Source organism: Hemibagrus wyckioides, linkage group LG07 (genome assembly GCF_019097595.1).
Source record: "Hemibagrus wyckioides isolate EC202008001 linkage group LG07, SWU_Hwy_1.0, whole genome shotgun sequence".
Lineage (NCBI taxonomy): Eukaryota > Metazoa > Chordata > Actinopteri > Siluriformes > Bagridae > Hemibagrus > Hemibagrus wyckioides.
Genome location: NC_080716.1, coordinates 19,330,284 through 19,353,979, shown reverse-complemented (window position 1 = coordinate 19,353,979; position 23,696 = coordinate 19,330,284). Strand labels below are relative to the sequence as shown.

At 38.3% G+C, this 23,696-nt stretch overlaps 1 protein-coding gene across 1 annotated transcript; it reads left to right on the top strand.

The window, feature by feature from the left end:
* Positions 1-770: 770 nt before the first annotated feature.
* Positions 771-22,027, top strand: gc2 (guanylyl cyclase 2). The gene is made up of 20 exons (XM_058394010.1): positions 771-799; positions 4,696-4,767; positions 5,546-6,397; positions 6,506-6,810; positions 8,829-9,183; positions 9,339-9,423; positions 9,541-9,637; positions 9,715-9,840; positions 9,932-10,012; positions 11,487-11,663; positions 12,029-12,185; positions 12,400-12,549; positions 12,675-12,823; positions 13,983-14,146; positions 14,467-14,659; positions 16,641-16,815; positions 16,977-17,075; positions 17,186-17,280; positions 19,204-19,289; positions 20,420-22,027. Exons 3-20 carry the CDS (start codon positions 5,635-5,637, stop codon positions 20,538-20,540), a joined length of 3,378 nt encoding a protein of 1,125 aa, XP_058249993.1. The 5' UTR covers positions 771-799; positions 4,696-4,767; positions 5,546-5,634; the 3' UTR covers positions 20,541-22,027.
* Positions 22,028-23,696: the final 1,669 nt, after the last annotated feature.

Here is a 23,696-nt window from a genome sequence, read left to right as displayed (position 1 = left end):
TCTTTCTTTCTTTCTTTCTTTCTTTCTTTAAAAAGCCACTTTCCTCAATTTGAGCAGCCAAATGTCCTCACAAGGTCATAAATATCTTACACACATGCAGAAATAAAGAACAGCCAGTTCTCCCTCTCTGCCTGTATTTGGGAATATTGATGAAAATGTAATTCTTTAGACATATAGTGTATCTGGTAACAGGAAGTCCTGCTGATTCGCTTTAGCTTTAGTTAGTATAGCGCAAACCTCATGCAAGTCCTGCTACAAAATAATAGCTAGAATAATAACTTCAGTCCCTACTGATTTAGGAGGTTTCACCACTTATTTTAATGAAGGATGAACTGCATGATATCGCTGTTAACAGTGGACTTGGATCACATGAAGGGTCATTCCATAAAATTGGTGCCTGTTGCATCCCTATGAAATAATCAGACATAGAATTACTATAACAACAAATAAATTTGTGATTTAAAAACATGGAAGAACAATACTATGTGTTCTTTTATTAATACTACAACAAATTAAAGCAAGGTAAATATTATTTTAAATCATTAAAATTGCAATTATGCTGATAAGGCTAAAGTTTTTGGCCTTGTCCCTCACTTTTTTAGCAGGACCCTTTGCAAATTAAAGACAAAATGATACAAAAATCACATCTGCATATTGTTCTAAGCATAGTCTCATTATTAAGCAATGTTTTTAGTATAAGTCACCAAAAACCCTTAATGAAATAATGGTACTTTCCAGTGACATCACTTCCAGGAAGTTACATCATCTCTCAACCAGGATTCCAACAGTTAAAACACAAGTAACGTTCTCTCTCTCTTCTATAATGTTCTATTATTGATGATTTATGAGGTTAGACTAAAAAGGGGACATCATGCAATGTCGATATAGTTACCATTTTTTAAAGTAAGTTTTAAAGTTATTTATTTAACTTAATATAAGCAATATCGACAAGTAACATCCTTTCAGAATCTGCAACGTGCATTTGTGACCTTGACATATTAGCTAACAATTGGCAAATTTGCATGAAATAGTCAGCCCAGTTCATTTTCCAGAGTAACAGGTTTTGACATATGAGTAACAGGGATGACATAGATTAGGTGTCACATTAACCACACTGTATTTAAAGTTTACCTATGTAAAATGCAAACATTTTCGAAGGTCATTCTAGGTGTATTATTGAGCTACTTGCTTATATCATTCATTCTGGATAGCATATGAGCATCAGTTACATTTTAGTGAGCATTGTTGGTATAGTTAATATTAGTCTTGGTGCGAAATACAGATGGAGTGGGTGATCTGGATTATTTAGGATTATATGTGCTTTTCGAAGCATGACTGAAGTGACACAGTCTGATGAATTATGAGTAGGAATACCATTCCTACCAGCCGAGGCATTATTAAAAGTTTGTTCTTATTAACAGCTGTAAGCAAATGAAATAAAGAAATGGCCTTATAGATAAGAACTGGCTCAATAATACTCTAATACAGGAGGAGAAGAAGAAAAGACAATTTAACAATTTAAACAATCCCAATGAATAGAGGGACTGAAATAGTGCTGATATGTGTGAAATTAAAACTATAGCATATAGTAATGCTTGAGTCTGTAAAGGAACAAATGACAGGGATGACATGAGATAGATAAATAATCATAAAATAAGAAATGACTGAAAATAAAATAAGAAGTGCCTGAGATGGCACACTACAATTTCTTCTCATTTTAAGCTGTCTTCATTTAATGGATATTTAAAAAATGTTTGGAACTTACTTTATATTTCACATTTTCAAAGTTGAAAATTCACCAGTTTGGTGAAATGACACTGAAGTTCAATGACCGGTCTGAAATAAATGAAATTTGCAATGTGATTTTGGGAGTTGGATCAAAAGTCCCACAAAAATGACCTTTCAGCATATTCACTGTGCTCGTTTAACTACTCTATAAACAAATCATACAAACTGTGGAAGGACATTTACTGTTCTTTCTGCAGGAACAATTCAGCCAAGGCCCATTCTTACAACTCCTGTGTTTATATATATATATGTATTAATTTATGTTTTCTTTATTCCTTCCTTCCTTACTCCTTTACTCCCATCCATTCTTCCACATTTATCTATCTGTTCATTTATTTATTTATTTGTATGTTTGTTTGGTCGGTTGGCTGTTTTTTCCATCCATCTGTTCATCCAATCTTTCTTCCATCTTCCCAATTCTTCTCAATTTATTTTGTTATCTTCAATCCATCTATCCAAACTTTCTTGTCTTCCCTCATCCCCCTTTTCACCCGTCCCCATTTATGTATTTACTTACTTACTTACTTATTAATTTATTTAGCCATTATTCAATTATTTCTTCCTATCCCTCCCTCCCTCTCTTTCTTACTTTCATCCTCATTTCATTCTGAACTGATCTTGCTGCAACCCCAACAGCACTTAGAGAATGATCCCAAACTGTTCTGTAGGCAGACATGTGTAGGTATCTACTACATGATCTCAATCATCTGACTAAAAGAGTAGTTGATGAGGTCTACAGAGCTTGATTGACTCTCAGACTTTATCAGCATGTTCAAACACAGCATTTTGTAACACTGCCAACCAGTGTTTTTTTTTTTCTTTTGCCTGTTGGCAAGTATAAATAAGTTTACTGTAGTCTGGTCCATCCTCTACTAAGAGATACTACACAAATCCTACAGATAACCAAAGGACCTTAAGAGTTCTTAGCTCCCTAAAATGGTTCTACTTGGAACCTTGTCCTCTAGGGAAACATTCACACTTTAAAACAAACCAGAATCAGAAGCAGATCTTTTTTAAGATTCTTACCCAATATGGTCACTGGGTGTTGTGCTGATGGCAGAGATTTACTACAGGAAAAATGGTCAAGTTTCTCCTGTGATGAATTTCAACATCAGGTTGAATTTGTAGTGGAATTAAAGCAGAGAAAAGGAAGTGGTGAAAAAGTTCAAGAGATAAAGAGATTACTTCACTTGAATCATGTATCAGTGCTATTAATTTCTCTGTATGTCTAAATCACGATGAAGACATGGAAACACTGAAGCACTGCTGAATATTTTTAATATTTCCAACATAGAAAACACAAGCATATCTTTTTGCCAAACAGTGTAATAATTCAAGAATTCTCACTGGTCACTAACAACATAAGAAAATATTTAGTGAGGGAATGCATTTGTACAGGCTTTTGGCTGGGTGTGATAAAGAGAAAGCAGATATCAACGCTAAAGTTCCAGGATGGAGAAACCAGATCAGGGGTGCAAAAAGCTGACAACTCCAGTTAATTTTATGTTCTGAAACCTCAGCAGGAACGTCTTTGTAAACGGCATAATTGTACATTTGTATCCCGGTGGACCGCTGAACACCATCAGCGTTCATGCAATGCAAATCTGTATTCTACTGCCTCCATTCTGTATAACAAGGCACTACATGTAGATCTGAAAACATGCACTGGTGTCAAACATGTAATTTGATGAATTCCGGCTGTCCTAAATCTTTGATCTGATCTTCAACTGCAGCCATGAAATGCTACATAAATCACCTGAACCTTAAAAAAAATTAAAAGAAGTAAAAGAGGCAAAACATGTGGCTGTCAAAATATATAGATATCAATATTACAATATTACTCACAATACTTCCAAACAAATATTTATTTGTGAGAGCCTGAATGTTGACTGGATGTTGGTTGGGTTATTCATCTATTATTCTCTCTCTCTCTCTCTCTCTCTCTCTCTCTCTCTCTCTTATTTATAATTATAAAGTTGACATTATTATCCAGACATTTGCACTTTCTCAGGAAATGCTTATGTTGCTTTGACAGGCCACTGTTGACATTGCCTGTCTCTCCTACATTCACAGATAATAATGAGTTGTCTTTGACCAGATTGCTATCACTCACCCAGAGATCTGCCAAACATTGTTTTTGCACCAGCTCCAAGTCAATCCATATTCCACAACTAGTAGCTCTGTGTGCCGTGCCTGTCTCCTTTAGCTTTATAAGGGCATTGAGGTTTCAGGCACTCATGCTAGTAGGGCATCTGGTTCTGCCTTAAGTTGGTGATTTCACACGCTCCTCTGGGAATACACTTAACATCTTTCCAAAACAACTGCAATAATAAATACTAATAGGATCATGTGGTTGATCTAGAGGATCAACTCAACTGCAAAACCATTCAAGTACAAGACCACCTACTAGTTGCTCTACTAATGAGCCGCTTGATATCCTAACTGATATAACGTAATCCATTATATTGTTATGAAATTGTTTTCATGCCTGCTATATATATAAGCATTGTCTTATTAAATGACCTTTAATTTTCATCATGGCCAGTTAGCGGATAATGTTGTTTCAAACTTAACTTCAGTCTACATTATGTGTGGATTAGGGAGTGCTCTGAGATAAATAATCAAAAGAAAGAAATCAGTTGGCTCAAAATTGGATTGATATAATCTTCAGGTCATTCACTTGAGGTCGGCTATGCCGTCACTTCAGGAAGAGGAGACTTGGAGAGGATTAGAAATGTAACCTAATGCTGGCTGGAGCCCCGTTAGGGCCTCTGCACCACCAATGGCTTTCTTCTGGATACCGTTCTGTTCATATTTAGTTCATATTTAGATTCATAATGACTGTAAAACTAGACCAAGACAGTTTTTCCTGGATTTTAATGCATGTGAAATGTTGGTGGTCTGCAGGTTTACGCTTTACGGATGATGATAAGGCGCTATGCAACTGATCATCCAAATTTACTTTATCAAATAGAATTGGTAAGTAAACACTATTTGTACATCTATGTTAGTGAATGTATTGATCGTGGCAATTGTATTGCAGTGAGCAAGCCAAGACAGTGCATTTTGGTTAGCAACTCTAGACTTTGAAAATAGTGATTGGTGCGTAGATGTATACCAACATCCAGAAGGAAACAGCCCTCTGCAATAGCTGTTAAAATTTAACATAATTTTGTAATGGAATTAAAAGGTTTAACATGCACATATTTGGTATCTTGAAGACCTTTACTGAAGAAGGATTAGAATAAACTGCACAGACATAATTAGATAATCCTACTGTAATTTTTTGCAGTCTTGCAATTGGTTCTGTAGTAGTCAGATACTATTTTGAAACCAATGCTTAATGTCTTTTTAAGAAGACAGATGGTTCTCATTGTATGCAGTAATGGGGATGCTTAAAGGACAACCTCTTAAAGTGCATTCACTGTTTGCTTTGCTAAGTCACTCGAAAGTGCTACTATGATATTTTCAAAAAGTCACCTAAACCCTCAAATCGCTTCATCCTCCAATGTAATTTGTGAATGGATGATTGTAATGTCTCACAGCAGTATGTAGTTATAGGACATAGTGTACACTTAAAAGGATTGTACTGATCCGATTCTTACTCTTAATCCCTCTATTACTTACCACAACATAGATCTGGATGGTTTTTTACAACACATTTATAGATTACGGTTATAATCTCGAGAAAATCAACCACTTATGTAGAGCTATTTACTACTACTGAATACCAACTCTTTGATTTTCTCTTGCACAGAACTATGGGTAGGCTCCAACGATGACACCTCTGATGTGACACCTAGTGGGCTCCAGAGCACACCAACCTTACTGAGCCGTAGTCCTGAGATGCGACGGCGGCTCTGTGCCTTCTATAATTTACCACCAGAATGGGCCAGCCAAGGACTCCAGACCAGTGATAAATGTTCACCCTACCCCCATCAGTATGGCCATCTCTTCTCCTGTTCCTCTTGGCACTTCTGGGCCTCTGTAATCCTGTTGTGCCTCCTTTATCCTGTATCCACTGCTGCTTCTATCTTTCGAGTAGGGGTGGTCGGGCCATGGTCCTGTGACCTACTCTTTGCCAAAGCTTATCCCAGTGCAGCAGCACAAATAGCTGTAAGTCGTATCAACCAGGACCCATCTCTCTATCCTGGGGTCACTTTTGATTATGTCATCCTGGAGGAAGATTGTGAGACATCGCAGGCTCTCTCCCACTTCCTTGGCTACTATGTGCGGGCGTCTGCCTTTATTGGGCCAGTCAACCCAGGTTACTGTGACACAGCATCCCTTCTGGCGAAAAGCTGGAACAAAGCTGTGTTCTCCTGGTCATGTATTGGTGATGAGCTGGATGCCAGAAGCAACCACCCCACGTTTGTCCGCACTATGCCCGTGCCCTCTCTTGTGCTGCTGCATTTCATGCGACACTTCCACTGGGCTCACGTGGGTATCATTTCCTCAGGTGATGACATCTGGATAGAGACTGCAAACAAGGTAGCCAACACATTGCGCAGCCATGGTATGCCTGTTGGCATAGTGGCAGCTATTGGGAAGGACATGGTCAGCATGCGCAAGACCCTAGCCAAGGTCAAGAGGGTAGAAAACCTACGCTGTGAGTTAAAGGTTCCCCTTGTAGAAATGTACAGTAATAATGCATGTCAATAGCTTCTCTTGCCAGTTCTCTATCATTCATTTTATCTCTCTTTCTGTCATACTCTAGTGGTCATCCTCTGTATGCACTCCGTCTTAATAGGGGGCAAAGATCAGCAGATGCTTCTTGAGATGGCCCATGATATGAGGATGACAGAAGGCTCCATGGTATTTGTGCCCTATGACACCCTCCTGTACAGCTTGCCCTACCAGAACCTTTCTCAATACATCCTTCCCAACAATAGCAAGCTGCTGCATGCTTATGATGCTGTGCTTACAATCACTGTGGAATCTCCTGAACGGCACTCATTTTATCAAACTTACATTGAGGCACAGACCAACGGAGAGATTCCCAAGAACATTAAACCCCACCAGGTGAGAAGACAGTAAGTGTGGGTTGAAAAAGTCACTCAAACTGGGGAAGTGCTCAAAGTATTTGTGGTTTATATTGATATTTGGTTTAATTAATTGGTTTAGCATCTGGTTGATTTCTTCTGTCATTCAGCATAAACCTTATATAGTATTTTACTGTCATTCATATACACCTTGTATACACTGGAACAAAATGTAATTTCCTAAAGCATCCATAGTACCATTATTAGCATAGCCTTTAAGAGCATAAGCCAGTCCACAGAATTCTGCTCTAAGTGCTGATTAACACTGATAATCAAAGGGGGATGTTGGATGGGCCTTGAAGTTGGTGTTGCAGGTAGCAGTGTGTTCAGTAGTCTGAATGTTTCAGAGAAGGGCCTTTGGGGTGCAGTGTTTATGGAAAGAGGTCTGCATAGTGGGAAACGAGACCCCGGTAATCTATTAAACTGTTCACACAATCAGCACAGTGGCAATACCACACAGTTAGATCTGGTCATTGTATTATTTCCCTGTAAAAAAGTGGTACAGATTAAAGAGGAGTGGTGTATTACTTTATTGATCCTCCTCATCATATGAAGTCACTAATGGCTGTTTTGAAAGTCCAGGTGAAGTCTTTCATGATGTGCAGTAGAGACTGATCACCAGGTTTCTGAATCCAACAATCTTCTTTTCAACATTAATAGATTTTTTTGTCCTTCATCACTCTCTCTATACTAACTTGTCAAAGTTTCTGATGGGTCTCATCACTCATCATCAGCAAACTTGATGATGCAATCTGAGCTAAAAGAAAGAGGATATGGCATCCTCCATGGAATGGTTTGAGTGATAGGTAAAATGTAATGAGGGGTCAGTAACGGGCAGTACACTTCACACCTAGGCCTTCACTGGTGTCCTTCCTGAATTAATCCACCTCTATACCATCATTATGACGCCACGGCAATAGATGCTAATCAACCGTTATATAGCAAAGTAAAAAAGAAATTAGGCTACAGTATTTCACACCTTACAAGGAATAGTCAATTTTATTACAGTCTGCCTTGAAAATGCGTTTGTAAGAATGTCTGCGACCAAACTGACTTCTTCTCCTCTGTCAGCCATTGTGAGTTAAAATATATATATTTTATTTAGTTTGTGCGGTTCACTGCCTCTGACTACTCCAATTATCCAATCAAAGGATGGGAAATTGCTGATGTATTCGTACGCCCGCTAGATGGCCCCAGTAATGCCAACTCGAAATCTGATTGGTTAAAGTAACAATTTCATTGCCACCTATTTTAAGCTACGGACGCCTGCACTATTGATTCTGAAGGCCTTAAGGCAGATTTCTTTCACCCTGGCAACACATGATGTCAGCCACTGGCTGAAATATGATTGGATAAATACTCTTATCATAAATATACACTACTGGAAGCAGTGCAACCAAGAGAAAAGCTATGAAATGTAAAGAATAGACTATTTGGAATAATTTAATACACATTTATGGAAAAATATATTAAATATATTAAAATGCAAGTCAGTGATTTAGATTACTGCTGTTTAGGCCAGCAGAGAAGGCCTTGCTGGCTCTGATGGCCCACCACTGTGAGGGGTACACCACTCTTTATGTGTTTAATGGCAGCTGCTTGATGATTGGTGTGAGTGCAACAGGCTGGTGGTCACTGAAGAAAGAACACAGATTTCTTTGTCATAGTTATGACAGTAGTCAGGGACAAATGCATGGATCAAGTAGAAGTCATAGATATTGCACTTGTAAAAGAAGATTACCTGCTCTATATTTATATTTATAGTAAAACTTAGAATTGCAATCCAAGCAATTCAAAGTAAAATGACTTGTTCAAGAGTCCAACAATATCTATCTGTTAGCTGCTATAACCTCAGAGCCACTATATTAGATCTCTTTGTAAGTATCTCTCCAGTGTTACACTACAATGGTTGTACCTATCGCTTTTTGCTGAGGCAATTCATTTGCATGAATGACTGCAATACGTTTTAGACATAATACCTATTTTTTAATCTTACAGGTGTCCCCTCTGTTTGGTACCATCTATTCCTCTATCCTGTTCATGGCCCATGCCATGCAGAGTTTGAAAGCATCAAGACAGTGGATGTCTGGTGATAATCTGGCCCAGCATGCACATAACCTGACATTCAAGGGTTTCAGTCACCCCATCCACACAAGTCATTCAGGCTTGGGTCTACTGGATTATGTTGTGCTGGATACAGATGGCTTATCTTGGGAAATGAGGCCTTGCTACCGAATAGAAATGGAGACGGACATGGTACACTTTCTTGGTCAGTCCATTCACTTTCCCCGATATGGGCCGCCTAAGACTGACTCCAAATGCTGGTTCACACAAGGAATCATCTGTGGTGGAGGTGGGAGGACACACACACACACACACACACACACACACACACAAACAAACACACACACACACAAACACTCAAAAACACAAACACACAGGCATTCATATCTTTTACAAGATCCATGATTATGACTTGGTCCAAAAATTCTTTCCATCTTTCAACAGGCGTGGATCCTATCCATCTAATTATTTTCTTCATCTGTGTCTTTCTACTAATCTTCTCTTTTGTTGCTTCTGTTTACTTTATAAGGTAAAATCATGTTGCTATATACTTCTCTCTTTTTTTTATCTACTATATAACCTAAAATAGTAAAGAAAGATTAATATGTGTTTAATGCATAATCGTTCTTACCATTATGCCTTCTAGGCGACGACTCACTCAGATTCAATTAGTCCGAGGTCCAAATAAAATCCTATTGACCTTGGCTGATGTCACCTTCATCAATCCATCACTAAGTAACAAGGTAATTTTTCAAGGATTTCATTCAAACACAAACAATAAAGATACACACTAATGACTGACACACCTTCCCAAATCCAGAAGATGAGTTTGGAAGAAAGCAAGACCAGTGATACAAGAAAAAGCCTCTCAGAGCGCAGCCACACCTCTCCATTCTCTAGTCAATCTCCAGCCACCTATGAGAATTCAAACGTCGCCATCTTTGAGGTATAACATATTCAGTGAATATTTCAGAAATTTAACAGAAGATTGAAAGACTTACATACAGTTCATATTTTTAATCCCACTTGTTTTGCAGGGAGATTGGGCTTGGCTAAAACGACTTCCCCATGGGAATTTTCGGAGTATTAACCCAAGTACCACTGATGTGTTTGAACTGGTGAGTCATTGCTAGATTGTTCCATCTCTAAATGCTTGTACTTCAAACCTTAGACTTTGTTTTGAGGAGTGGGTGTAATCAGGCATCGGTTATTAACAAAAGCACTGTTTCAAAACCTCTATATGTACACACACAATCACTTCGGAATACAAACCATAGTTATAAATTAACTTGATTACATCTTTCCAGCTGTTCTGTTGGGTTAAGCAACTAATAACTAATGTGGGAGGAAAATAACTCCTTCTATAAATGGACTGTAAAAAAAAAAATCAGTGACTGCATGTGAACAGAGAAATGCCTTATTGTCAAATTCAAACAGCTGCATGTTTGCTTACCTATTTTGCTCAAACTTTCTCTAGAGGACATCTCAGAATGAAATTAGCCACTTTGTATTGGATGGGTTGTTTGAGGATTCGTTATGTGATGCTAGACATGCTGTGCTGTTGCTATCCCTCTGACTCAGACCACTCCCTATGGGCCTTTTGATTTTGATTTAGTTCCATCTACTATTTGGTACTTTTCTAAATCAAATCCTAGCATTTTGTTCTGAACATGAATGTAATAATTTTTCAGTACATAAACATGTGCCAATTTGGCAGTAGAGATACATACCCTATATAGCCAAAAATGTGTGGAAAAAAGAGAATCACACTCCTACGTACTTCTTTAATGTCCCATTCCAAAACCATAGGCATTGATAGAGAGGTAACTCCTATTTTGCTGTTCTTTGCTGAGAGCCTCCAATTTCCGAGGAAGGTTTCCACAAAATTTTGGCACATACCTATGTCTATATTTATGCCCATTAAGGCATAAGAACATCATTGAGGTTAGGCCCTGATATCAAACAAGAAGACCCGGGAGTTAATTACAATGGGACAATTAATCTCAAAGATGGTCAGTGAGGTTGAGATCAGGGCACTGTGTATGCCAGTTGAGTTCCTTACACCAGCCTCAGGAAACCATGTCTTTATGGATCAGGCTTTGCATACATGGGCATTGTCATGCTGGAACTGGTTTCTTAGATCCATTGATGTTGTTGTTGTTGTTGATCTTTCGGCTTCTCCCTACGTGTGTGAGGGGTTGCCACAACAGGCCAATTGGTCCGCACAACAACTTCGTACGGGTTTTATGCCGGATGCCCTTCCTGACGCAACCCTCCCATTTTTATCCGGGCTTGACACCAGCACTGCATCCAGTGGCTGGGGTTTGTCTTAGATCCATTGATGTAAAATTAATATTAAAAGCATACAAAGACATTCCATGCAATTGTGTGCTTCCAATTTTACACATAGATGTGTAGTCTAGCGAATTGGTGGAAAATAAATGCATTTTATTCAAAACAATAAAAATGTGTAAAGACTAATGCTTGTTAGCAACTGTACATCTTTTAGATCTTCATTTAGCATGCCTTCTCTCATTTCCATCCTTTTTGCATGCAAAGTGATTAATACAACATTTACATTTTCATCTGCAGATGAAAGACATGAGGCATGAAAACGTTAACCCTTTCATGGGCTTCTTTCACGACTGTGGAGTCTTTGCCATAGTGACAGAGTACTGTTCCCGTGGCAGCCTGGAAGATCTGCTGCATAATGACGATGTCAAACTGGACTGGATGTTTAAATCTTCCCTCCTGCTAGACCTCATTAAGGTAATGCTCTCTATTAGTCATAAAATGACTGTTATTTAGAAGCAGTGGTAGCTTGGTGGTCAAGGCAACAGATCAGAAGGCTGTAAGGTCAAATCGCAGGACCACCAAGCTGCCACTGCTGGGCCCCTGAGCAAAGCCCTTAAAACCTCAATTGTATAAATGAGATAAATGTAAGTTGCTAATGGTAAGAGTGTCTGCCAAATGCCATAAAGGTAATGTAGGAGAAAGACCACAAACCTCGAAAGAAAAGAACTTGATGGATTTGATGTGAAATATTTGGTCTAGACATAGGTGTATTTGCTTAAGCTAATAAATGAGGCAGGTTATAAAATGACTGTTTGTGTGTGGATGTTTCTGGCATGTAGGGAATGAAATACCTTCACCACAGGAATGTATGTCACGGAAGGCTGAAGTCCAGAAACTGTGTGGTTGATGGACGTTTTGTGCTCAAAGTGACTGACTACGGCTACAACGAAGTGCTGGAGTCTCAGAGGTTTCCATACATAGAGCCAGTGGCTGAGGGTGAGTGTGTGTGCACATTGTTAGCTGTTTCATCTGTTCAACTTACTCATGCAGATACCAGGTTTCTGTACTATCCATATGATCCCTGGTGGCTTGTGTTTAGTTTGCCAGCCTCTTGAGAATTGTTGAGGTTTAGGTCTCATGCCTGGACTTGTCCATGCATGTCTATATACCACACTACTTACATTTGTTCTCTGTTCTGGACTCTACACAGAGCTGCTGTGGACAGCCCCTGAGATCTTGAGAAGTTCTTATCCAGGGCTGAAAGGCAGTCTGGCAGGGGATGTTTACAGCTTCTCCATTATCATGCAGGAAGTGGTGGTACGAGGGCCACCTTTTTGTATGTTAGAGCAATCTGCTCAGGGTAGGTTCATCTGTCAGGCATATTTTAGAAGAGTTTATAATACTTAATTAGTTCACTAGTGGCCTTGATTGCCTCTCCCTTGGGTGTGCAATCCTCTGTATTTAAATTTGTTTTGATCACAACAGAAATTGTTCAGAAGGTGAGGAAGCCTCCGCCACTGTGCAGACCCACTGTATCTCCAGACCATGCTCCCCTGGAGTGCATCCAGCTAATGAAGCAGTGCTGGAATGAGCAACCTGAGAGGAGACCAACATTTGATGAGATCTTTGATCAGGTGGCCCACCTTTTCACTCGTCCCATTTTCTGGGGGGGGGAAGCTTTATATTTTTTGTTTAATCAACTTTTTATTGTCTTTAAAATATAAACAAACTAATATCATTAAAACAAACAATCGAGGAAGGAGGAATAACAGACATATTGTCTGTTGTAATTTGACAGTCTGACAAGAAAAAAAGAGGGTTACATTATATAATCATTTCTTTATATGATATAATATATTGGAAGAGAAATATCGACAGGCAATGATCCCAGGTTTGGTTTTATTGATTTGTGCTGTTGCATACTCACAATTCACTATTATAAGGAGGCTATTAATCCAATATGTTTTTGCACACATGTGCGGTGTAAACCTGTTCTGCATTATTTATCTTATTTGCAGACGTAAAACCAGCAAACATCATTCTCTTTTGTATTAAACTTGCACATAAGTCAGAGTCATCATTAAGAAGACATAAACATGGATTGGGAATGGGAAGACAAAACATCTACTTCCCTTTAACAAGAATTGTGTTTTTAAAAACTATTTCAGTCCACATGAAATTGCAAACCTATTTGGAGCATGCCAGCCCAGTGGCAATAGTTAAAACCTCAAAAATAATGTATGTGTAAAGAAGGATATATGTGAAAATTTGACAAAGGTTCTTAAACCAAATATGCAAATTCAAAAGTGTGGACTGATGAACAGCTGGATGTACTACATAAGAGCATACTTAATAAAACAAAGCGAAAAACTGCAAACATATTATTGAATAATTTCTAGTACACTCATCAATCACACAAAGCTGTAACAGATATGAGAAGGTCAACCTTGCAATATCATAAAAACATGTTTCTCATCCACACAGACAATGTGAGGGTGATTTAAAAAGACTTTGACCAAAAACAGATTAAAAAAAAAAGACATTTTAAAAATATCTGTATGCGTATGGATGGGGCTTTAGTTTTTAAATAATCTTAAACGGTTTTTAATAAAGAAGCAGGACCAATGATTATTTTGTTAGAGTATAAAATGATTTCAACTACATGTTACAATGCAACATATGGAAAACTTTACTAGAGTAACCTTGAATAGAATAAAAAAGACAACAAAAACTGTAGAAAGCTGTCCTTCTCTGTATGAGGCCGACCACTACCTCTCCCTTTCCTTTCTTCAGTTCAAGAACATAAATAAAGGGAAGAAGACTAACATCATAGACTCCATGTTGAGGATGCTGGAGCAGTACTCCTCTAACCTGGAGGAGCTGATCAGGGAAAGGACAGAGGAGCTAGAAATTGAGAAACAGAAGACTGAGAAACTGCTCACACAGATGCTGCCACCGTGAGTAGAATAAATAACAGACCCATATGGAATATATTTCAATTTTGTAATACAGGACATTTATCTATATAGTCATTTAATATGATGTTTTGTTAAAGAGATAAAAAAAATTGTCAGTATTTCAATACAATATATATGAAAGAAAATATTCGTTTCTGAGACCTGAAGAAATTGTCCCGATGTTCTCTGATGAGCTGATTTCTGTAAGCTCTATATTCTTGGTAGTAAACTCTTACTGTACTCAACTGTATGTACCACTTGACACACACATGCACACAATCTCAAGCTCTTGTTGTTTTCATACTTTCCCTCTGCTCCAGGTCAGTGGCCGAGGCTCTGAAGTTGGGAACCACAGTAAAACCGGAGTACTTTGACAGTGTCACTGTCTACTTCAGTGATATTGTTGGCTTCACTACAATCTCAGCCAACAGTGAGCCCATCGAGGTGGTGGACCTTCTTAACGACCTCTACACACTCTTTGACGCAATCATCAGCAACCATGATGTGTACAAGGTAACTGTTATTTGGCCAGGGAGTGAGACATCTGGTGGAGTCAGATTCATTTACTGTATTTACTGTACCAAGAATATAACAGCACTCAATGTATGATGGAGTAACTCTCACTGTGTCTAATTTAAGGCTATTTGCCTTAAATTGGTGTATGTGTTAGTGAATACAAATTATGCATGTAACTATAATCCTCTGAACCTGAATAAGCACCAAAGTTGATAAGGATCACCTGCCAAAACCTTCCAGCACAGTCATAAAGTAACATATCACCCTGTATTTACAAGAAATAATTCTGTATTACAATAATATCTCCTTGAAAGATTTCTGTAAATTAGCATCTGTGTTCTGGGTGATGGGAACATAAATCCACTGGCATTTACATTACATTTATATTTATGGCATTTGGCAGACGTCCTTATCCAGAGCAAATTACAGAAGTACTTTTTATCAATAAATATGTTGAGTTGATTTTTAAACAAGTTAAACAACAAATAAGTATTTCAGAAAGGGGTAGGTCTACATGAAGACTGCTTGAAGACTACCAGTGACTCATCTGTTTAAACATCTGTCAAACTTGTTTTTTAGAAATGTCTCATTCTTCTGAAACTGATATTTCCATATGTTGAAATCCTTGAACCACTGGTTCATTAGTAGTCTGTCCAAGAGAGAACAAACTGCTAGGTTCAGTGTAAAAATGCTTTAAAGATACTTTTATGGTGGTGGGACACAGGCTTAAAATGATCATGATACATAGATTTCACAGGGTTGATTTGAGCTTGCCACACTTGGCACTGAGCATAAACTAGGTGGTGTATAGACTCCTCATATCCTAGTCTAGGGGCTCAACCAGTAAAAACTGAAGATGGTGTCAATCAGTTGTGACAATATTTGCAGATTGGAGGCTTTGTTACTATTGAATACCGGGAATGAACGTAAAAAAGTATTGCCTGTGTCTGTCTAATGCGATGCAGTATTGTAGGTTCCTGCTATTCTGTGCTAGGGCAAAATTTAGATGCCTTGATTGTATATGCTGCTGGCTGATATAGCACCCTTAACTGTGTCTAATGTGTATTATTGTCACTGATGCTTCACACAATAACTATGTAGTTTAATGTGACTGGAGATCCTCATGTTCATTTTTATCAGTGTTGTTATTTTAGCCCATATGTTCCATGTTCAATTGTTTACTTTAATTGAGGCAGTGGTGGCTCAAGGCTCAGGGTTACTGATCTGAAGGTTGGGGTTTCAAGCCCCAGCACCACACAGCTGCCACTGTTGGTCCTTTGGGCAAAGCTTTTAACCCTCTCTACTTCAGGGGCGCTGCATCATGGCTGACCCTGGGCTCTGACTACAACCCTAGACTCACATAGCCAGACCTTAAGACTGACAGCAGAAGGCCTGGACTCCATAGCAGCTTTAATTGGATAAGAACTGCCCAAGTGTGTGCCTGACTGACATGTGAAGCAACCAATCACAGTTTGTTTTGTTCAGTCAGGTTTAGGGGGTAAAAATGTAAAGTCTGTACAAAAACAACCATAGGCCGTTCTTTTAAGAAAGTCGTCCAAATTAATGAGTCTATATCAATAACTTCCCATAATTTGGAAAATCCAGCATTTAGCTGATTCTTATAAGCGATCATTGTCACAGTTGTAAACATGATGACTTTTCTTCCGTGAGGAAGCAGAGCGTCACCACGGCTTGGTTTCCAGGTGGACCATGACATGCCCATCACCCAGAAATCCTGTACAATCCAACCAATCAGATGACGACTTCAAAAGGCCTCAAGTTTTTACTTTCTGACTAATCCAACCCTAACAATCATGTGAAGGAAAGAATTTTACTGTGCTGTGATCTATATATGACAAATGAAGGCTTCTTCCTCTTCCACTGGAACAAAATGGAATTAAAACCAATTGTATAATACTTACTTTACCATGCCTTTCCTCTATCTCTCTCTCTCTCTCTCTCTTTCTCTTATATCCAGGTTGAGACAATAGGTGATGCCTACATGGTGGCATCAGGTTTGCCTGTGCCCAACGAGAACCGCCATGCAGCTGAGATTTCCAACATGGCTCTGGATATCCTCAGTGCTGTGGGGACATTTAAAATGAGACACATGCCTGATGTCCCGGTCCGAATCCGAATAGGACTTCACACAGGTCAGACAACTTGTCATTTTTTGTATGTAGAATGTCCTGCAGCAAGTACTTTTCCTACTTTTCCTACCTGCACTTGTGAGGTGAATTTTTCAGTAGTGATTCTGATCATTGCGAAAATAGAGTACATAGCTGTTGATTTACACATGTATGTCCTTGTGTAGGTCCTTGTGTAGCTGGTGTTGTGGGCTTGACTATGCCCAGGTACTGTCTGTTTGGAGACACAGTAAACACGGCTTCTAGAATGGAGTCCACAGGGATGCGTGAGTTAAAAAGACATCAAACTCATATCTGATGAATATTATATCTGAATATTATATCTTTAGGTTCTGATCATGTACTGTAACTGATTTGTGCTCTTGAATTCCTACAGCATATCGGATTCATGTTCATTCCAGCACAGTTAAAATCCTAATGGCACTGAATGCAGGATATAAAGTCCAGTTAAGAGGGAGGATTGAACTCAAGGTAAGACTCAAGGCCACTTTGCTCAGAGATCCAGCAATAGAAATATTTACTCAGGTCCAAATCCCCCCACTGCCAAGCTGCCTATTCTGGGCTCTTGAGCAAGGGTCCTAACCCTCAGCTGCTCAGTTGTATAAATCAGATAAATGGATAAGAGTGTCTGCCAAATAAATATAAATATAAATTTAAATGTACCCCATGGATCAAAATTTGCTACTGAGTTAAGAGTTTCTGTGCAGTGTTCTCCCTGTGTCTGTGCTGGTTTCCTCCAGGTTTTCCAGGTGCCTCCCGCATCACAAAAAATACCTACAGCTGGCCAATTGCCTGGTTTTTTTTTGTGTAAATTTTTGTGTATGTGCCCTGAGACACACAACCATTCAATGTCAGTCTACACATCACACCCAGTTTTTCAGAGATAAAGGATAAAGTGGTCACTGAAGATACACACAGCTATTCCAGTGAATATACACCAGCCACTTTATTAGAAACACCTGTGCTCTTGTTCATTGTGCAAGATGTGACAACATTGCAATGCATAAAATCATGCAGAAATAGGTAAAATTCACTTAATGTTCAGATCACACATCACGATGGGGAAAATGTGTTCTCTGTGACTTGGACTGTGGCATGCTTGTTAGTGCCAGACAGTCTGCTTTGAATATTACAGAAACTGCTGAGCTAAGATTTTCTCTACAATAATGCAAAAAAAAAAAAAAAAAAATCTAATCAGTATAGACTCCTGTATAGACCATGTCAAGAATGTAAACAATAACAAACATTGCAATGCTACTGTGCATATCTGATCCTGAAACATTTCTGGTGGTACTATTTTTAAATCACAGATCTGTCAAAACAAAATGAGAAGCATGTACTTTTTGATTCAGGGTCAAATTGAATGGTAAAGGTATTTGCAAAAACTCTAAACAAATGATCAGTTGGAATTACCAGACTCTCTAAATAAGACTTTCAAGCAACAACTTTTCAGTCAAAAACTAAATTGTTTACCTCAAGTAACGTATCCAGATGTGTATCATTGTCTGGTTGAAACTGATGTGTGTCTATATATGAGAGAAGCTGTAAAGGTTTATCGCAAACTGGAAGCTTAGAACTATTTCTAAGTGTAGACGACATTTGTCTTGTCTGTGGTACAGTTGGAACAAGTCAAACCAGTGCCAGACATTGAATTTTCCAAGTCAATCAGACAAAGAGCAGTTCAGAGTAGGGAGGCAGTTACCTCTATTTTAGTCACCCAAGACTCACCAAGCAAGCTTTCTAGTTCCTTGAAGGTAAGGAAAAATATTTGCTGATGAATGACAATACAAAATACATTAAGTATGTGGTTTTCATGGGTTGTCACATACATAGATATAGCCACACACATATCAAGGCTCGACATTAAAGCTTGTAAGTTAGTTTCTCGTCTTAGACAACACCCAAGCACTGAGCAACACAGTCCTAATTTAAATGTTTTGAATCACATGATTAAATGAACGAGCTTAATATCCCTCCAGTCAATGTTTTGAATGTGCATGACAACCGGAAACATTTAAGATCCAAACCCATGAACAGCCATTAAAATGGTTTATTCATGAATTGACAGGAAGTCTACAGTAACTCAAATAACTATGGGGAGCAGAAAAGCATCTCTCATAAGAACACATAAGCACATCTGAATCTTAAGGTGGATAGCAGAAGCTACAATGATGCTACAGTGGACATCAACTGGTTTAACTGGGAATTTAAGTGATTGATTGATTGATTGATTGATTAGGTATTAGTTCTCAAATCAATTTAATTCATTTTCTACATTTGGAAAAGAGCTATATCTTACATATTATGTTGTTAACTGACATTCTGCCTTTTCTGTTTCTGTGCACATGATACATTATTTCCACACTGACACTCTCAACTGCTTTTTCTCCTCAGGGCAAAGGCACAGAAGAGACCTACTGGCTCATTGGAAGAGACAGTTTCACCAAACCACTTCCTGTCCCACCTGAACTAAAGTCAGGGTAAGAGTGGGCCATCCCATGGCCAATGACCTGGCAGTGTGTCTGTGTGTGTCTTTCTTGTTCATCCTGTCTAATATATTTTACAGGCAAATGGCACATGGCTTGCAGATGGAGGAAATAGCTGCATACAAGAGGCGGAAAGCGGAGAAAGAGCTTGCAAAGAAGAATAACTGAGGTAATGTTATGCATGGAGAATGTATAACATTACTGAATGTGGTGTCGGAGATAGGAGACATGGAACACAATTAGCACATCTGTGCCATTATATTTGAACTACATTCTCCAACTATGAATTAACTCAGTTCTTCTACTTTCAAGTTATGTTTCTCAAGCTATTTTTTGCCAGTTATCATTATTTTATTATTATTTTTTTTTTTTTTTACATTTTTTATAGCAGCCATCATTGTGTGTGCGTGTGTGTGTGTACATGTACTGAATAGCTTACAAAGCTGTTCAGTTTCAGAAGCTGGTGCTGAGACTCCTTCAAGGATATTAATGAAGATCTTTCCCACTTCAGTATAAAGACTGTAAACAAAGTGAAATAAATCTTTATAAACCTGATGCAATGAGATTTTAACCCCTCTGTTTTTGGCCTTGGAAGATACATGATTTGTGCAGTCAAATATAGCAGTTCTACATGCTCTCTCTTTTCAGATGGCATTGCACTCTTCTGGTATGGATAGCTGTGAATGTGGCCGGCTTTTGAAAAGCGGATACCGGCTATGTTTGGCATGCAGATGTGTCTATTTGTGTTGTCTGTTCTGTTCTATATGTCCTCCTAGGGTTACAAATATAAATGTCTTAATGTAGGCCTAAATCAGGGGTGTTCAATAATAACCAGACAGGGCCGGTGTGGGTTCAGGTTTTTATTCCAACCAAGCAGAAACCGCTCCTGAGTCGACCAAAAGCCAAGATCAACTCTTTAAACAGGTTGAATCAGGTGCGGCTCCTGCGTGATTGGAATGAAAACCTGCACCTTGCATGCCAACCCACTGCGTATAAGATTGGACAGCCCTGGCATAAATAATCAAAATATTTATCTTCAATGCATCTACAGCTAATGAATGTGTTTAATAAAGTATTTAAGTGATTAGGCTGATGTTCGCTCTTTATTGTGTGTTGTTTTTTAGGCCAGAGAACAAGGACTTTAAGTTGATGCTTCAGAAGGCGGTGAAGAAGATCTCTGCCGTGCGTCAGGTGGCCCAGATTACTCTGGCTGATGAAGACAACATCATGATGCACCATCACTGACAACCCTTCACCCGTGCTCTTGAGACAGGAACTTCATGCAGTTAACAAATGCAACCAGGAAGTCCTTTATTCATCTTTATACATCAGCCTTCTTCTTTTTTCCCTTGGTCTGGTCAAGGTGGTTTGAGCTCTGGATATTTACTACTGCCTGTAGTTGGGTTGGTGTGTCTCTAAAACCAGGACTTCTGCTTTATTATTAATGGCTTCTGTTTGAGTTTGGGAAGGCATGTCTCCTTGTGCATTTCAGAGACTTTTGCTGTAACTTCTCGTTTTGGGACTGAATGATCTATAAATGAATTAAACTGCTACAAGTGACACACACACAATTACCAGGTGGAATATTCCAGCACTGCCTCTCCATCTTGAACTCCATCCTGAGAGATTACAGGTCTATTCTGAATATGAAGCACCTTTGTGACACAAGCCACATGAGGAACTAAAATTATCCACCAGGAATCCATTGCTCAGCAGGAGGAGGATTGGATCAGCAGCAAAGAGATAGACAGAGACATCGACAGAGAGCCATAGAAGTGAGGGTAAGAGATTGGATGAAGGGATAAAAGACCTGAGTGCTTTCCATTGCATACAAATTTCAAACTCTGGTTCCTATCATCTATAGGAAAGAAATGTCCTTCTCGCCTGAGGAGAAAACTTCCTAACCGGGTCGTCTTTGTCCTGGCCAGGAAATAAGGAGCAGAAACTTGGTGCATAAAAAAGAAACCATACTTATATGTTTAACTGTTCATGGTATAATTAGGGCTGAATGGAACTGCATATAGTTTCCATATCTACTAGACTGATCTATTGACATGGTATGGTGTTAGAATAGACCTTAGGACTATTACTGAAAATTTTTGTTCAGACAGACATATCTTAATAAGGGGTATGTTTAGCATGGACTCCCATGGATGTCATTAATGCACAAACCTTTTAGCAATGTATGGACTTGTACAGTCTCAGAGATGCAAACATGTCAAATGTACAGTGTCTGGGTTTTTTTTATAGCTATGATGTAACTAAAAATGATCACTGAAGACAAAACAAAATCTCTGTACTACCATGACATCAGGGAACAATTCCAAATGAGTTTAGAATGAAATTCAGATATAAATATTGAACTTGTGTATTTAGGACACTGACCAGCTCCTCTGGACGATCTGCCAACCTGCAGTGTTTAATTCAAGCCATAATCTGCTACACCTGATCCAGCTAAGCAGATGATCAGGTGCAAGAGATTACAGGTTGGGACCGATCTCTGTTGGAATTGGTAGACATTGATTGAGGCCATATTTTAAGCAAGTGGCTCTCAAATATTCCACTTTCCAAGTGCAGCTCTGACTGAAGGGTTCGGTTAGTTAGTTGGATCAGGAGTGTCAGCAATGCAAACAGGTCCAAACTGCAGTTCTTTTAGCCACAACACACTTTTATTTAAAGGTAAAAAAGAAAGAAATTGATGTTGAATTAATGAAATTGTCCATTAACAATAAAATCTGGCTTTTATTTCAGCAGTGTGTGTGTTTATTAGTTTTGTGAGCAGGCAATAACACTGACTTCCTATGAAACAACGCCGTTTTGTGGTCAGAGGTGTAAAAGCAGCAGATGGTGACCTAGATGTTGTGTGGATTAGGCCAAGTGGCTCTATATAAGAAGTACAAAGAGTGACAAGGTCACCCTTAACCAGATTACACAAGCCTAAAGCCTCTCTGTCATCCTGCATGTAGATTATAACATACTCCTGAACATGTTTCTGGAAATGATTATCTGTGCAAATATGACAAATGAGGCCGTTGTTGTTATTAGACGGTATTAATACATCAAAACTACAAAGCGAAAATGTGAGCAATATCATGTTCACTTCTCAAGAGCAGTTCTTCACCTTCTGTTAGGGGATGTGTTGCCAAATCATTTTAACAAGTCAGGATCAAAGAACTTGCTTTTTTTCCCCCTTTCTCTTTGACGTAGATGGGTATTTACCGGCAGTACTACAATTTCAGGGTGAAGAGTGAAGAGAGTCTTCATGCTTTTACTGAGCATGAAGAAAGGAGCCATTTTTTTCTTACACTAAACAAAAAAGAGATTTTGAAACTTACTCTTGTTTTTACAAAATGTCCTACAGGCCAGAACATGGTTTACAAGCTTTCTAATTAAAAGCTTCCTTTTTCCCTATTCCCTATTAACCAGCACAAAAAATAGCCCTCAAAAAATATCATATACAGTAATACAGTATATATATATATATATATATATATATATATATATAGGCCTTGAAATGGGTGACATTTTTAGTATTTAAAACATCCTAATAATTTTTCTACAGCATAGTACGAGACATAATTCTTAAGAAGACTTGAATACAGTCAAGAATCTTCTTTCAAAGTGTTATTTCATTTTTTTTTTCTACTGTAATTTGTCAAAGCTACACAATTTAAATATCTGGCACAATATTTAAAAAGACATTAAATAGGTTCTGTTTTTTATTAGTTAGTGAATTGAAGGAAATTGTAAAATTGGGGTTATTCATGTCATCTACCACTTGAAGGAGCAACTGAGTCATTACTAAGAGGTGAGGTGCACAAGCCTGGCTTTTAGTGTAGACTTTGTGAACTCTACACTTCTAACTAGTATACCTGAGATTGTGTCTTAATTTACTACTAACTTTACTTATTCCATTTATTATTTTCATATAACACTACTTTATATCCAATTTCCTGTGATAAGGTGTGGACAAACTACTTAGAAATTATGGGAAAGTATAAATTACTCATTGGAATTAAATTAACTTTTTTTTTTTTAAGTCGAAGATTAAATTCGACTTAATGGCCTTTTGCCTGAAGATATCATTCCTATCTCTGTAAGTTTTACTGGATTTGTGCATGAGTAGTGCTACGCTGTTTGCTAATAAATCAATCAGAAATAAAATATCCTGTAAATAAACATTATTAACCATTAGCTGGAATTAGACATGCTACCTTGCTAGTTTAAACTAGCAATAACAAAGATTCAGTCTAATTGAGATAAATATAGCCAGTTTGCATTAGTGAAACTTACCTCAACATGCTTTTTCACATTAGATGAAGTTCATGCCTTCTACGGAGGCAAAGATGACATTTTATTTCTTTTCTACATCTAGCGCATTAAAACATTTAACTGAGGTCA